This window comes from Lampetra planeri, chromosome 19 (genome assembly GCF_965212315.1).
Source record: "Lampetra planeri chromosome 19, kcLamPlan1.2.h2, whole genome shotgun sequence".
Lineage (NCBI taxonomy): Eukaryota > Metazoa > Chordata > Hyperoartia > Petromyzontiformes > Petromyzontidae > Lampetra > Lampetra planeri.
Genome location: NC_136125.1, coordinates 7,678,534 through 7,693,281, shown reverse-complemented (window position 1 = coordinate 7,693,281; position 14,748 = coordinate 7,678,534). Strand labels below are relative to the sequence as shown.

Genomic DNA, 14,748 nt, shown 5'->3' with positions numbered 1-14,748 from the left:
CCCGCGTCTCGGGCGTTCACAACGAGCCATATTGACCTCTGAAGGTGCCTAAGGAGTCGAGCTCTTTGCCTGTGTGGTAGAATCTACATTTTGCTGCAGGGTTCCCGTTGACCAATCGCAATGCGCGTGACTCGTAGAATCATGTATTGGCGAGCGGACGGGACGGACCGCGTCGCGGCCTTCTGCCGATGACGAACGGAGGGATGGAGCTTTGCTCGCTTCTCCTTCCCGCTGGTGTAGCGTGGTCGGCGTGGGCCTTGGTGCAAGGAATTAATTAAGGTTGTTGCCGGGTGCCTGGGCCCCTCTGGCCCATGGGCCCTGGTGCAGTTGCACGGCCTGAACACTCCGGGTCGCGATGCCGCTGCCTCCAAGGACGTCGGCGCTCCGAACCGCTCCCCGTCCGATGGGAAAATCTGCAGCCAAGGCAGCGTGCGCAGCCACTGGGGTCAAACTCAGCAGAGTCAGCATCCCCCTTCCCTCCCCCCCCCTTCTCCTCCCTGGCTCCCCCACCCGCACTCCCCCGCACCACATGCAGCCCCCCCATCCCAATCTCCTCACCCCCTCCACCCTCTCCCCGGAAACCCCGGGGCTGCGACTTTTTAACTCAAGACGTTTGGACGCGCCGATTCGGCGCCACCGAGCGAGGACGAACTTGAAAGCGCCTGGCCGTTGAGAAAGGGGCCCCTTTGTGCCGCCGCGACGGAACGTGTGACGCGAGGGCCCGGCCCGTAGGGCTCCGGCCTTTTCCCTCGTCGCACGGCTCGCCGTTGTGCCGGTCCGGCGAATGGCGTGCGAGGGTGAAGCCACGGCCACCCCCCCAAAACCCAGCACCAGTCCCCCCCCACCCCCCCCTCAGACGCGAGTCCCAGCACAAGCGCATTAGGGGCTGGCCCGAAAAACCCAGCTCCAATCGGAGCCCTTCGCCTTCACTCAAACTCTGGCCACGGACTAAACTCTAGCCCTAACCCTCGCCTTAACCCTATCCTCCTCAAGGAGCATGAACCATCACACGAACTGCGGTCATCCTCGCAGCGGCTTTTGGCTGGCTATCGAACAAAGGCGGTCACCGCGTCGCGTGCTTTCAGATGCGCTTCTGCGGCCGTCTGGAACGTTCTTCCTTCCGATATTAGGAAGCCACTGGGAGCTTTTCAATTTTAAATCATCATCTCGATTGAAAACTCACTTCTTTAGAACTACTCTTTGTGTGTTAGTTTGTTGTCCTTCCCCGCACCTCCGATTAGCACGGTCGGCTACGTACGGTGCGAAAGAAATTCAACATGTACATAAATCCCGAATACTAGTCCTAACCGAAGTCCTAGTAACTAACCCTCTCCATAACTCTGGCTTGTATCCTATTCCTAAACATAACCCTAGCCCCAGCTATAGCTCTGACCATTACCCTGACTATAACGCTATCCCTTGCTCTAAACCTTTTACCAACCCCAGCCCTATCTTTTGCCTTAGTCCTATTCTAGCCATAGTCGTAGCCTTGATCCAAACCCTAGCTCTCTTTCTAATCCTATCCCTAACCCAGAATCCCTTCCTCGGCCAAAACCCAAAACCCTAGCAAGAACCCTTGCGCTGTCAGTCCCACCTCAGTGGCTCCGTATCGTTTGCAGCCACTCGTAACCGAAATGTTATATTTGCGTGATGTTTGCATGCACGGAAAATGGTTGATTCTTATCCACACAGCATGCGGTGTGCTTCGCGAACACGTGCTTTGCGGACACGTGCTTTCTCGGGTGACTTGCCACAAAGTGGTGCTTTTTGTTTGACTCCGAACCGACTCAGAGGGATCGACACGCAAACAGGATCTTAGAATTCTTGACCTTTCGATTGCGAGTCGAGTGATTCTGACCTCCGCCCAGCCCGAGAGGATTATTTCTGTCCCTTCATGAAATATTTTCCCCTCCTTTACCCCGCTTGTTATTGGCGTCTCGTCACGAGACGGGGACATCCATCCGCGAGGGCGGTGCGTCAACCCCTGTGGTAAAGAACGTGGAAGTGGGAATCACGGAACCACTTCAGGGGGTGCACTTTCCCCGAGCATCGCGATATCGAATAATGGTGGTTGTTCGACGATTTAATTGACAATTTTAATTCTCACAGCTGGAATTTTGCCAAGTTTGAATGAAATACCAAATTTAAGGTGGTGATTTATTTGTGCAGTCATTGGTGGTTGAATTGAAAATTGCAACACCTGAGAATCAAATTGAGTCCCAACTCAATCCATGGCTCTTCATGTGAGTCTACTCTTGCTCTGCGAGTCTGGCCCTCTGTGAGCCAATGCTCTTTCTGTGCGTCTATGGATCTCGACCTGAGTCGGTCAATCGCAGTGTAAGTCTATGGGTCTCGATGTAAATCATTGATGACCTGGCCGACACGATCAACTTGCTATACAGTACATGGAATCGCAGTTGAAGCAGAGGCAACCGAAACCCAGATTCAAACTAAACTATTTTTTATTATATCAGGTAAGGCCCACTCAGCTACGTAGCCCTTTTGTTTAGAAGCGACTTGGTCACAGATGATAGCTCAACGAAATGGCTTATGATGTGGAAATTTATAACAGCCAAATTCTCTAAATGCACGTTTCTAAATGCGGAGGGGAAAAACTGGAGGACTTGAAGAAAAATCCACGCGACCACGGGTTGAACACGCAGACTCCAAATATATCGGCGTCAGGGTCGGGATCGAATCCACGACCTCCTGTATACCAGGCGAGGTACTGAACATCTCCTAGCCACCGTGGCACCCCCTCAAACCTCACATCTCTGCGATTCTGGCTGATGCCCCTAACCACTTTTTATTGCCACGTGCTCGCGCATAACCCCACGGTTACATGTGCCCACGTCTTGCAGGAAGTATTGCCATGGTGCGGAGGAGTAGGCCAAATGCTCTATTGGCAGAGGCACTTGGGCCACCCTCTGAGCGGAGGCCATTCCGCCGGCGGTGGCGCAGACGAGCAATCGCAGGGGCTGCACCTTTACCTTGTTACGGGCTCACCAGGCCCGTGACCGCCGCCGTCAGGCTCTCGTTTTTGTGACGGCGAAATTGGGCCGAGTCGTCCCCCGGCACAGGCGCGGTGCGACCCCCCCCCCCCCCCCCCGAACAATAACAAGCGAGCCCTGAACACGAGACAACGCGCGCACACAAACATCTGCGTGGGAGTGTGGGCGTCGGTGTCATCGTCGTCGTTATCATCACCCGTGCTGCGCTTGTTGTGCAAGTTACTTTCGCGCCTAGGTGAGTCAGCGGGCAGGTAGGGGCGGCGGCGGCGGTGGTGAGGCGGGTGGTGGTGGTGAGGTGGGTGGTGGTGGTGAGGTGGGTGGTGGTGAGAGGGGTGGATGGTGGAGAGGCGGGTGGTGGTGGTGGTGAGGTGCGTGGTGGTGAGGTGGGTGGTGGTGGTGAGGTGGGTGGTGGTGGTGAGGTGGGTGGTGGTGAGAGGGGTGGATGGTGGAGAGGCGGGTGGTGGTGGTGGTGGTGAGGTGCGTGGTGGTGAGGTGGGTGGTGGTGGTGAGGTGGGTGGTGGTGAGGTGCGTGGTGATGAGAGGGGTGGGTGGTGGTGGTGAGAGGGGTGGTGGTGGTGGTGAGAGGGGTGGTGGTGGTGGTGGTGAGAGGGGTGGTGGTGGTGAGGGGGGCGGTGAGGTGCGTGGTGGTGGTGGTGGTGGTGGTGAGAGGAGTGGGTGGTGGTGGTGAGGTACGGCAGTGGTGGTGGTGAGAGGGGCGGTGGTGGTGAGAGGAGTGGTGGTGGTGGTGGTGAAGCCGTTTCGATGTTTTGCGTTGAGTGACACAAGGCGAGAGAGAGAGAGGCGGCAGTGATGGGTGGCGCGCCGCGCTGCTTCGTCCGCTGCTGCCACCACAGCGGCCGCTATTGTCGATGGCATCTCCACTGCTGGATGGATGGCCTCCCCTCCCCCACACCCCCACGCCGTGCGGGTCGCGCCAGTGACTTGACCATACTTCGCCAGATCTGCTCAGTGCGGGTTGGTGAAGGTGGGGGAGCGGGGATGGGGGAAGCATGAATGTGGTAGCGTCGGAGTGCAGTACAACGATGCACGCGGCTGCCGCTGCCCTCTGCCGGCAGTGGTCGCCACGCAGCTGCCTGTAGCACCTGTTAGCCCCGCGTCATGGGGGGCATTGTGACGTTTAGTAACGTGCTGATTTAACCCCTCCTCCCCCTCCACCAACTCACACCAACCCACCCACCCCCCACTCGTTACACCTGCCCCCCACAACTGCACGCAATGACGTGGGCCTTGTGATATTTTTATCCCAGCTGCGCGGAGTTCAGAGAAGGCCCTGACAGGTGGCGGCCTCAACGGTTCACTCTCACTGCATCCCACCCTCGTCTCAATCCCACTCGAGTCTGAGTCTCAATCCCAAATCAATCATAACCGCGACCCCACTCCCATGTGAGTCGGCGTCTAAGCCTCTGGAGCGTGGTACGTGTCGCGTGTTTTTGAGATCGATGATGATGACGACGACGATGGCGATGATTGTATCGATGTCGCGGTGCTGCCCGCTCACGTCACTCCATGAGCCCAAGCTCTGTGAGCCTGGGTAGCGCTTGGGTGGGCGGCCACCATGCATAACAAGTGTTATAGGCCTCGGAGCTACGCGGTGGGCAACAGTGGACGGTGGAGCCAAATGACACACTTTTGCAATGTCCTCGCCACCAACCCGCAGTGACCAGCGTGGCGAAGACGCAAAATTAACCCCCCAGCGACTGGCCGCGCGGCATTGGGGATCGAGGCTCCTCATCCAGCAGCGGATTTGCCGAAAGGGGGGCTGCACGTGTCCACGTACTGTACACGCGCGGCGTTGACCGAGCCCTGTTCGTCGGCACACAGTGCACCGCATTGTTACTTGCTTCATTATTTATTTGAGAGCTCGCAGCTTGAGATGTCTGTCTCCACGATGCTGTGGGACAAGCGGGTGGCATTTGCGTGACAGCTGCGGTGTTGGGGGTGAGACATGGGCACGGGGGGGGGGGTGGCACGGGAGGGGGGGGGGCGTGGGGTGCGGTGTGGGAGTCCGCAAGGCCCTCTTGCGAGACGGAACCCCGATTCTCCCTTGTGGTCCCCTTTCCCAGGTTCCCCTTTCTCTCCTCGGGTCAGGCCCCGGGAATCCGTTTGTTCATTGTTGGGCGTCTTATTCCGAGGCCTGCTTTGTAACCAGCGCAGTGTTTCGTCCGCTGTCGACGGCGGCGGCGGCGGGGGAGAGGGGGCGCAATTCGGAGGCGCAGGAGGCCCCACGGAGCATTGGGGAAGGCAGCCGGAACCGGTGCCAACAAATGGCCCAAACTCTGCGTTCCCATATTGGAATCGTTGGTCAACTCTGTTCGCACGCGTGGGCGGTAACCGGAGTGCGGACGGGGGCAGCACTTTCGTCTCCGTACAGATTGACTACGGATGGAAATCGACCCGCTTGCCGTACTGCCCGTCGTACCCCCGGCAAGGCAGGGGATGGTGGCGACCTCCAACGCCGCCGCGGGTTGGAGGGCCACTCAACGGCCGGCGGTTGTTGTTGTTGTCCCAGGCCAGTGTTGGCAACTCAACGACTGTGTCGCTGGACCTCGAGACCTGCTGGGACGAGGGGGGGGGGGGTACCGATGCGTGTTTGAGAGCGATCCCAGGCGCGTTTTAAGAATCCTGCGTCGGTTTACCCACAATTCATAATCGGCAAATCGTCTCCTTGAAAAATGGCGTGGTTAAAAGTTCTACGCGGCAACATCCAGCGACCGGCGCTTCGTGCTGGTGGGACTTTGGGCTCAAAGGAGTTGGCCACGCGATGTTTACACGCCGCACCAGGTACTCACTTGAGGCCGAGTCGACCTAGGGGAGGCCCAGGACCGGTTCGAACAATCGTCACTGGGTGTTGGCCGTGAGCGGGAATCGAACTCGGGTCTCCGGGTTCGTAGCGCAGCGTGGCGCTAACCGCTGCACCACCACCACCACCACTTTGCCACCCCCCTCCTCTCCCCCCGCCCCCCAAACTCCTCGCCCCGACACCCCCAACCACCCTCGCGTCTCTCCGCAAATGTCATGGCTGTGTGCGGCGCGCGGGAATGCGCCACGGCGGTGGCGGCGGCGTCGCGCGGCTATTTATACCGACACCATCACGCCGCCGAGATTTACACTTACACATAGCGGGGGGCAGGGAGGGGGGGCGACGGGGGAGTAGGGGGGCAGCTGTGGACTGGGGGGAGGTAGGGTGGGGGTGGTTCAGTGTGGTATGTAGGGGGGTGTGGGGATGCCACATACACCACGGCGTTGCATCGTGGGGGGGGTTCGTAACGGCCGTGGCGGGGACACTGACCCCGCGCTGCTGGGACGCAGCGTTTGAAAGTGGGGGTTCGGACCCACCGCCATAGTTTCGCGCGGTCCTCTCTCTCGCGCGGAGTAAAATGTTGTACGTTTAACACGTAGGAGGCTTTCGCGACCGATATCATCCATGATAGAGGTTTTTTGTGTTAGATCGCGTAAATATATAAATGTGTCGTTAAAACCCTCCACCACCCGACACAGCCAACCAGTAAGGGTTGTCACGTAAACAGAACGTGGCCAATTCTAAAGCTTGTCTGGCCACGTTCTGTTTACGTGACAACCCTTACTAGTTGGCTGTGTCGGGTGGTGGCGGGTTTTAACGACGCATTTATATATTTACGCGATCTAACCCAAAAAAACCTCTATCATGGAAGATGCTGTACGTTGCGTACATTGAACTCATTCTACACTGGCGGTGCGAGATGCCAGTGTCAGACGGACACCCAGGGCTTGCACGAAGCGACAGCGGCTTGCGATGCGATTGAGACTTGTGACCTCTTGACCCCTCCGTCTCTCTTACTTCCCCAGTGTTCCCACCACACAACGTGTCCTCTGTGTTCCACGTGTCCTGTCCGCCCAGGATGTCCCGTTTGTCCCGTCTGGCCTGCCTGGCCCTGCCGCGCACCACTCCGCTCCCATGCGTCCTGTCAGTTCCATCTCGTCACTCCCTCCCGTCCCAACCGTCATTGCCTGTCGCCGCCGATCATTGCCCGATGCCTCATCCAATTTAAGTCTTGTTTCTATTATTTATTTGCGAAAATATTTTTTCCACTCCTAAATGTTCTGGCTGTGCGTGGGTGCATGCATTCACGCATGCATGCGTCTGTTTGTTCGTCTGTTTATCCATCTCATTGTGTCTCCCCATCCATCTACATTCTACAGTATCTGTTTGCCTGTTCATCTGTCATCTGTCTATCCTTTATTTCATCTGTCTGTGTGCCTGTCTCGCTATCTGTCATCTGCCTACCCATCTATCTTACCATCCATCCATCTGCCTGTCCATCGGTGTGTCCATGTGATTTCGTGCCTGTCTATCTCTTCGCCATTCCATCTGTTTGTAAGTCCATCTTTTGATCCGTGCATCTAAATGTCTGTCCATCAATCTGTATGATTGTGCGCCCGTCCATCCATCTATCAATCTGTTCATCTGTTTATCCATCTCTTTATCAATTCATCTATCTGTTCATCCGTCCATCCATCCATCTCTGCATTCATCTGTCCACGCACCTCTCCATCCAACCATCCGTCTTATAATGGTCGCTGTTGCCCGCGTGACGAGCAGGCGTGGAAGAAGCGGTGGTTCGTGCTGCGCAGCGGGCGGCTGAGCGGCGACCCGGACGTGCTCGAGTACTACAAGAGCGAGGGCTCGCGCAAGCCGCTGCGCATCATCGACCTCAACCTGTGCGAGCAGGTGGACGCCGGCCTCAGCTTCGACCGCAAGGAGTTCCTGCACTCCTTCATCTTCGACGTGCGCACGCTCGACAGGACCTTCTACCTGGTGGCCGACAGCGAGGAGGAGATGAACAGATGGGTGCAGTGCATCTGCAGCGTCTGTGGCTTCAACCCGCACGATGACGGTGAGAGAGAGAGAGCGCGTGCCGCGTGCCGCGTGCCGCGTGCCGCCCCTCCGTGCACCGCTCGGTGGGGACGGTGGCTGCGATGGCGGTGGCGGTGGTGGTGGTGGTGCTGGTGGTGTTGGCGGTGGTGTTGGCGGTGGTGCTGGTGGCAGAGGTCGCAATCGGGTACCCGATAGCCGTACCCTACCCGATACCCAGCTACCCGTACCCGGCTGGGTATGGGTACCGGTACCCGTTTGCGGCCCTGGTGCGGCCGGGTACGGGTAGCCGCACGTGACTCGCCCCAACCAATGAGTGAGAAGGCCATGAGTCACTGGTGAGTCACCGTTTGTCACTCATTTCCCAACGTCTTGTCTCTTCTCACAATTCAAGTTCCTAGAATCAACCCACCCGCGCCTGCAACATGGCTTCATCCCAGAGGTCGCAATCGGGTACCCGATACCCGTACCCTACCCGATACCCGGCTACCCGTACCCAGCCGGGTACGGGTACAGGGTACGGGTACCTTTTTGCGACCCTGGTACGGCCGGGTACGGGTAAGGAATCAAAGCCCGTTTGCGACCTCTGGCTGGTGGTGGTGGCGTTTGTGGTGGTGATGGTGGTGCTGGTCGTGTTTCTACCCTCCTTCCTTCGTGTGCCGTGCCGGCCTTCATGGGTGCTACTCGCTAACAGCACTTGCCCCGACAGTCTGTTAAAGGCCCCACGGGGGATCCTTGCTGTTGCTGTTAGCTGTGGTGTCATGGTGGCAGCGATGTGGGGAGCGGGTAGCGTAGCAGTTAGCGCGTTGTGCTATGAACGCCCAGTTCGATTCCCGCTCACCGCCAACGCCATTGAGGATTATCTGAATTAGACCTGGGCCTCCTCACAGTCGACTCAGCCTCAATTGAGTACCTGGTGCGGTGTATAAACATCGCCACTGGGGAAGCAAAGGCGGCCGGGCGTGGTGCTGGTCAACCACCCCCTCGTGTGCCGTGCCGGCCTTCATAGGTGCTCGCTAACAGCACTTGCCCCAACAATCTGTTCAGGCTATACGGGGGATCTTTGTTTTTTGTTTTCTGGTGGTCATGGTTTTGGCGCGGTCGTGTTGGTGACAGTGATGGTTAGTATCGGGCATTACCCACGATCTTTAGCCCAGCATTGCAATTCAACTATATGAAAAGAATACAAATCCTGATTGAACCGCAGGAAGTAACAAATCCACATTTTTCTCTGTGCATTGTTCTCTCTAGGGGGATGGGGGGGGCACGTTGCGTCGTGGGGAGAAGATTGGGGAATTGCCAAAGTGCGCCACCTAGCGGCGATCGCGCGGCTCCGCTGTCGTTTGCAGCTTCTCGCATTGGCTGCTGCCGCTGCTGCTTGTGGTTATCTTGGTGTTGTTGTTGTTGTTGGCGGTGGTGGTGTTTGGTAGCGGCGTTGTTCGTGGTGCCGGTGTTTTTCACGGTGGTGATGCCGCTTGCCGCAGCATCTGCAGCGACGGTGTTGGCTCTGGTCGTCGTGGTGCCAGTGCTCTTGACGGTTGTTGGTGGTGGTTGGTGGTGGCGGTGGTGGTGGTGGTGGCGGTGCTGGTGGTGCCCTGCCCCATGCTCCGCTCGTGGGCACAGACGCGTGGCGGCGACTCCACGCGGGGTCGCACGGGTTCACGGGACACACGCGGGCACAAGCGGTTACGCTCTCTCCCTCTCTTTCCACTCTCTCTCATGCCCCCACCACCTCATCTCTCTCTACTCTCCACTATCTCTCTCCACACTCTCTCCCTGTCGACTCTTACTCTGCGCGCGTGTTTGTTTCTTATTTTCTGCGCTCCACCACTTCTGTTTTTTCTCTGCCTCCTCGGCTCGCGAGGCTCGGAGACGAGACGTCCTCCGCCCCTCGCTCCACCGCGAGACTGGGGGGCGAGCCGACAGCGGCGCCTCGGCCAGGAAACCTTCCGCAACGCGAATCAACGCTCCTCCTTCTCGCCCTCCTCACCACCTCCGTGGTCACTCTGCTTCATCAACACTTCACGCTCCCACTGAAAGACAAAAGATCCGTATAGCCGTAACAGGCTGTTGGGGCAAGTGCTGTTAGCGAGCACCTATGAAGGCCGGCACGGCACACGTGGCGATGGGCGATGTTTACACACCGCATCAGGTACTCATTTGAGGCTGAGTTGAGTTAGGGAAGGTCCAGGACCGGCCCAATGTGGAAACTGCTGCACTTCCGCGCCCACCACCACCACCTCTACCACTCTACCCTCCACCCTTCCACCCACCCCATCTCTGATAATTACAATCACCTCTCCAGGCCCCTAACCACAATCACCACTCTCATCCACATCGCTCCTTCAGCCCCACCCTTTCAAATCCCCACCCATTCAATCCCCCTCCCACTCTGGCACCCTCCAAGCATCACACCTCCACGCGTCACACCTCCACACCTTCCCCCAACTCTCCTTTAGCCCGACACCCTTCCATCGAACCCCACCATATCTTCAGCCCAACCCGTCCAACACCCCTCCCCCCGCCCTCCTCCACCATCCGACTCCCCACACATCGATCACCCCCTCTCTCTACCCCTCTCCGCATCACCCCTACGTCCAGTTCCAATTCTTCAGCACCTCGTCCCCTTAAAAACCACCCCTCCCTCACCCTACCAGCCCCCCCTGCCCTCCCTCTCTCTGATCACCCCCTCCCCCCCGCCCACCGTCTGTCTCCAACCACATCACAATTCTCCTGGGCCACCGCCCCCCCCCCCCTCTGCAGCTCCGGGGGGGGGGTGGGACCCTTCCTAGAACGGGTGCCGGGAGCGTTTCTGTAAACGCCGTGACGCCGCTTTCCTGGAAGCGGCGGCCGTTGGGAGCCCCTTGCAGTTCCCCTCCTGTCCGGCAGCCAGATATCGAATCGCGGTCACGGTCGCTCTCAAAACCCACCCACCGCTCCCTCCCACCCACCGCTCCCACCCACCACACCCACCCACCGCTCCCACCCACCACTCGCAACCCACCACTCGCACCCACCACTCGCACCCACCCACCACTCCCACCCACCCACCACTCCCACCCACCCACCACTCCCACCCATCACTCGCACCCACCACTCGCACCCACCACTCACACCCACCACTCCCATCCACCCACCCACCACTCCCACCCACCACTCGCACCCACCACTCCCACCCACCACTCCCATCCACCCACCCACCACTCCCACCCACCACTTGCACCGACCACTCCCACCCGCCACTCCCATCCACCCACCCACCACTCCCACCCACCACTTGCACCCACCACTCCCACCCGCCACTCCCATCCACCCACCCACTACCTCCCCACATAACCTTGCTCGGTTGAATGAAGACGGTGAATCTCAATCTCATGAAGAATTTAAATCGTACGCACGCCCCTCCGCTCGGTTAAAGACAGTGAATCCCAATCGTGACTCCTCCGTTAGGTTAAATAAAGACAGCGAATTTCAGTCGCAGCCCCTCCGCCAGGTTAAATAAAACCCAACGTTCCCTGGCGGTGTGAGGATTCCGGCGGTGTGAGGAGGTGAGCCTTTGACGTTCCCGCTGCCAGCAGCTGAATCGATGTTGTGGAAGAATCGACGGTCTGTCGGTTTGTCGCGGGTCCTGTCATGGGTTCACGTGACCCCTGCAGCCACTCTGGGGGCCGCTGCACGCACCGCAATGTTCAAACCAGGCATTCTCGGTTTCTTTTTATACTCGTGACCCTGAATCGGAATATAATTGGGAACGAGAGAACATTTTTAAATCCTTTATATTAAGTTCACTTGCGCGCTTGCTTGCTTGCTTACGACCGTGCAAATCTTTCGGTCGTTTTTTAACCCACTTCCCGTGATCCAATCGAGCTGACATTTTGCACACAGACTCGTTGTGCGTGACAATTAATGTTCGTGAAATTTTTTTTCCAAAATTTTACACTTTTTAGGACAAAAATATTATATTTAATTACCAATTGCTTAATGGTGCCATGCAATCATCTGACCCATAGGTGGCAGCCATCTCAAGCCAGAGGACGAGAGGACTCTAGCCGCCACGCATATAAAGGATTTATAGTGAAAAACTTTGTTTTTACGGGTTATACTTGTTTATGTGTATGTATATATACCAGCTTTTATCATATATTCAGGATCAGCACACAGTTCACGTGATTTGTCATTCATACAACAGCCTGTGCTTTCCTTGGCAGCTTTATCGCTGGTCGTGGCTCACTGATGAGCTCTTGCAGAGTGAATCCCTGAGGGTGCGGTAATTGGCCAAAATTATTGTCCAGCAGGACCCCCTTGAAAAACCATCGCACGCCTCAGACGAGCCTTTGCTGGGCCAAGAAGCAAACAAATCTCCTTTGTTCCAATTTGTTTAATGAACGCTTTGTAACCAAGGTATGTATGTGCGTGTATGTTGGACTTCTTTTGCACCGTAACCTAGCCAACCGTGGTGCTAACTGGAGGTGTGGAGGAAGGACAAGCGAAGCTTTCATGCATTAGATCTGTCCGTAATGGGGCGTAATAGGGCGTGGGGGGGGGGCATAATAAATTTTAGAAAGATGATTCAATTTGTACGAAAATCTGGTATAAAGTTCTGTTGCTATGCGGGACTTAATCTAGAGAAAACCGGCCAAATTGATCAAACGGTTTGCGTAAAATATTGGGACGAAAATGAAAGAAAACCAGTGCTAAGAGGACCCACCCTGGTGTCCCAGCCCTGCTGGCCTGTGTGCGCCCTCCCAGGCAGAGCCGCTAGCCGAGCACCGCGGTCTCACCGCGGCCTACGGACGTTTGGTGGGGAAAAGCGTGGGTACCCCCACCTCTTTCAAGCGATCCCTGGCCAACGTGACAAAAGTAGGCCAAAATACCCTCCAGAGCTCCCTCTCGGTGGAGGCCGTTCTGCCAGCAGTGGCGCGAGCAGGCAATTGCAGGGCTGCACCTTTGCCTTTTTGCCCCCCATGTAATTGCTTGAGGTGTGCACAGTCTCGTGCGGGTATTGACTGAAGGTGGACCGAGATTAAAACGATGTCACACGGAGGAGACGAGAGCGGTCTTGAGTCGCGTTTTAAACTCCGAACGTTACGATCAAAAGCGACGTACTCGCGCGGAAGAACAATAAAAACGTGGTTAGTCAGTTCCACGTTCCCCGACACGGGGCTGTGAATCGTGCAAATGCGAGCAATCGTCTGATGTCTGTGTTTTAGAATAGGCACCACGGAATACGTAGCACAGAAGAGATTCCACAGAATAGTTAAGATAGCACCGTCGATCGGAAACCTCTTACCGACATGTTTGGTCGACGCCGAAGAGCCGGCCGAGAATGCCCTCTGGAGTTGGAACTCCAATGGGGTACTGGAGGGGGGCGAGTAGCCGTGTTAGGGAGCGATTTCAGGGCTGCACTTTTACATTTTACTCATTCTCAACGAGCGCTCACCTGCTTAGACAACAGACATCACCTTGAATCGGATTCTTGTTGCGTGTCCGGCCCCCTCCCCTCCGCCCACCGCAGACCAAGTCAAGATCAACAGCGTGGCCGTCGGTAGCGGCCCGCTACGTCGCACGTCCGCCACGGGGGGGGCGGCCGTCTCCCAGCAGCCCCTGCTGTCGGAGGGCGGCGCGGTGACGTCGCCACCGCCGCCGTACGCGCTGCCCACCACGGGCGGCGGGCACGGCGAGCCGGAGGTGCCGAGGCAGGACGGCACGAGCGGGGACGGCCAGGAGTACTTCCTGCTGGCCGAGTGCGTGACCCCCTCGTCGTCCGCCGAAGGAAGGTGGGGTGCCGCCCCCCCCCCCCCCAATGCCCGCGAAACTGCTATGCACTCGCGCATACAAACACACGTGCAGTGTGCAAAACACACCCACTTGTATACACACACACATACATACACACACCCGCAAAAACACGTGCCACCACACGTGTATATTAAAAAACATACAAACATGCACATATGTACACACACACACACAAGCACACGTGTGTATACAAAACACATACCCCTACGCGTGCAAACACACGTGTACACAAATACACACACCTACAAACGCATACATACACACACACGTAAACGCACACACACTCCACACACACACACCCACACGTGTTTCCCACATCGCAGGGGCACATTACGAAGCATCGCCCCCCCCCCCACAACCGACCGCCAATCTCAGCTGTCCCTGTGTGGCACTCGGTGACTTAGCACCCGGCTTGCAAAGGGAGACGAGTCGGCCGGTAGGGAGCGATGATTGCCACAAGCCGCGGCTGGGGGGCATTACAGTGTGGCCTGTCGCAGTGCACACGTCACAATTCGATGGGTGCGTTGTGAGCTTAAGAATCGATTTGTTGTGGACGGATCGACGATGCGTCGATACTCGGTAGATGTTGCCCCCCCCTCCCCCCGACGTTGCCTTCCACGACGTTGGCATCGGTACCCAGTCGTAAAGAGACCCGGGGAGGGGTGATCCCACACCGCACACACAAAACGCGCGCGCGCTTCTGTTCATCCGCGATTTTTTGCGCTTTGTCATTGTTGCTGTTGTTTTATGATTTTTTTGACATACATTTGTTAATTTTGTTTTTTGTGTTTCCCCCCCATCTGCCCCTTATCCGTTCACCCCCCTCTGTTTTTTCAATATTTTTCTCACATACCAATGCATTATTTGTTCATTTATGCATGCATAAATAATTAATCATTTTTACACTCATAATTCACACGCTCAATGTTGTGTGATGCGCACATACAAACACATCCACGTGTTAAACACACACACACAACCCTGCAAAAACACATACAACGACACGTGTACACACGTGTACACACGTGTACACACACACACGTGTACACACACACACGTGTACAC

General features: G+C 56.8%; 1 protein-coding gene across 1 annotated transcript in view; it reads left to right on the top strand.

The window, feature by feature from the left end:
- The window catches only part of LOC144724035 (GRB2-associated-binding protein 1-like), a 108,907-nt gene that overhangs the window by 83,771 nt on the left and 10,388 nt on the right, over window positions 1-14,748 (top strand). Inside the window, 2 exon segments of the mRNA XM_078602860.1 lie at window positions 7,612-7,906; window positions 13,400-13,661. Coding sequence (XP_078458986.1) covers window positions 7,612-7,906; window positions 13,400-13,661 — 557 coding nt within the window.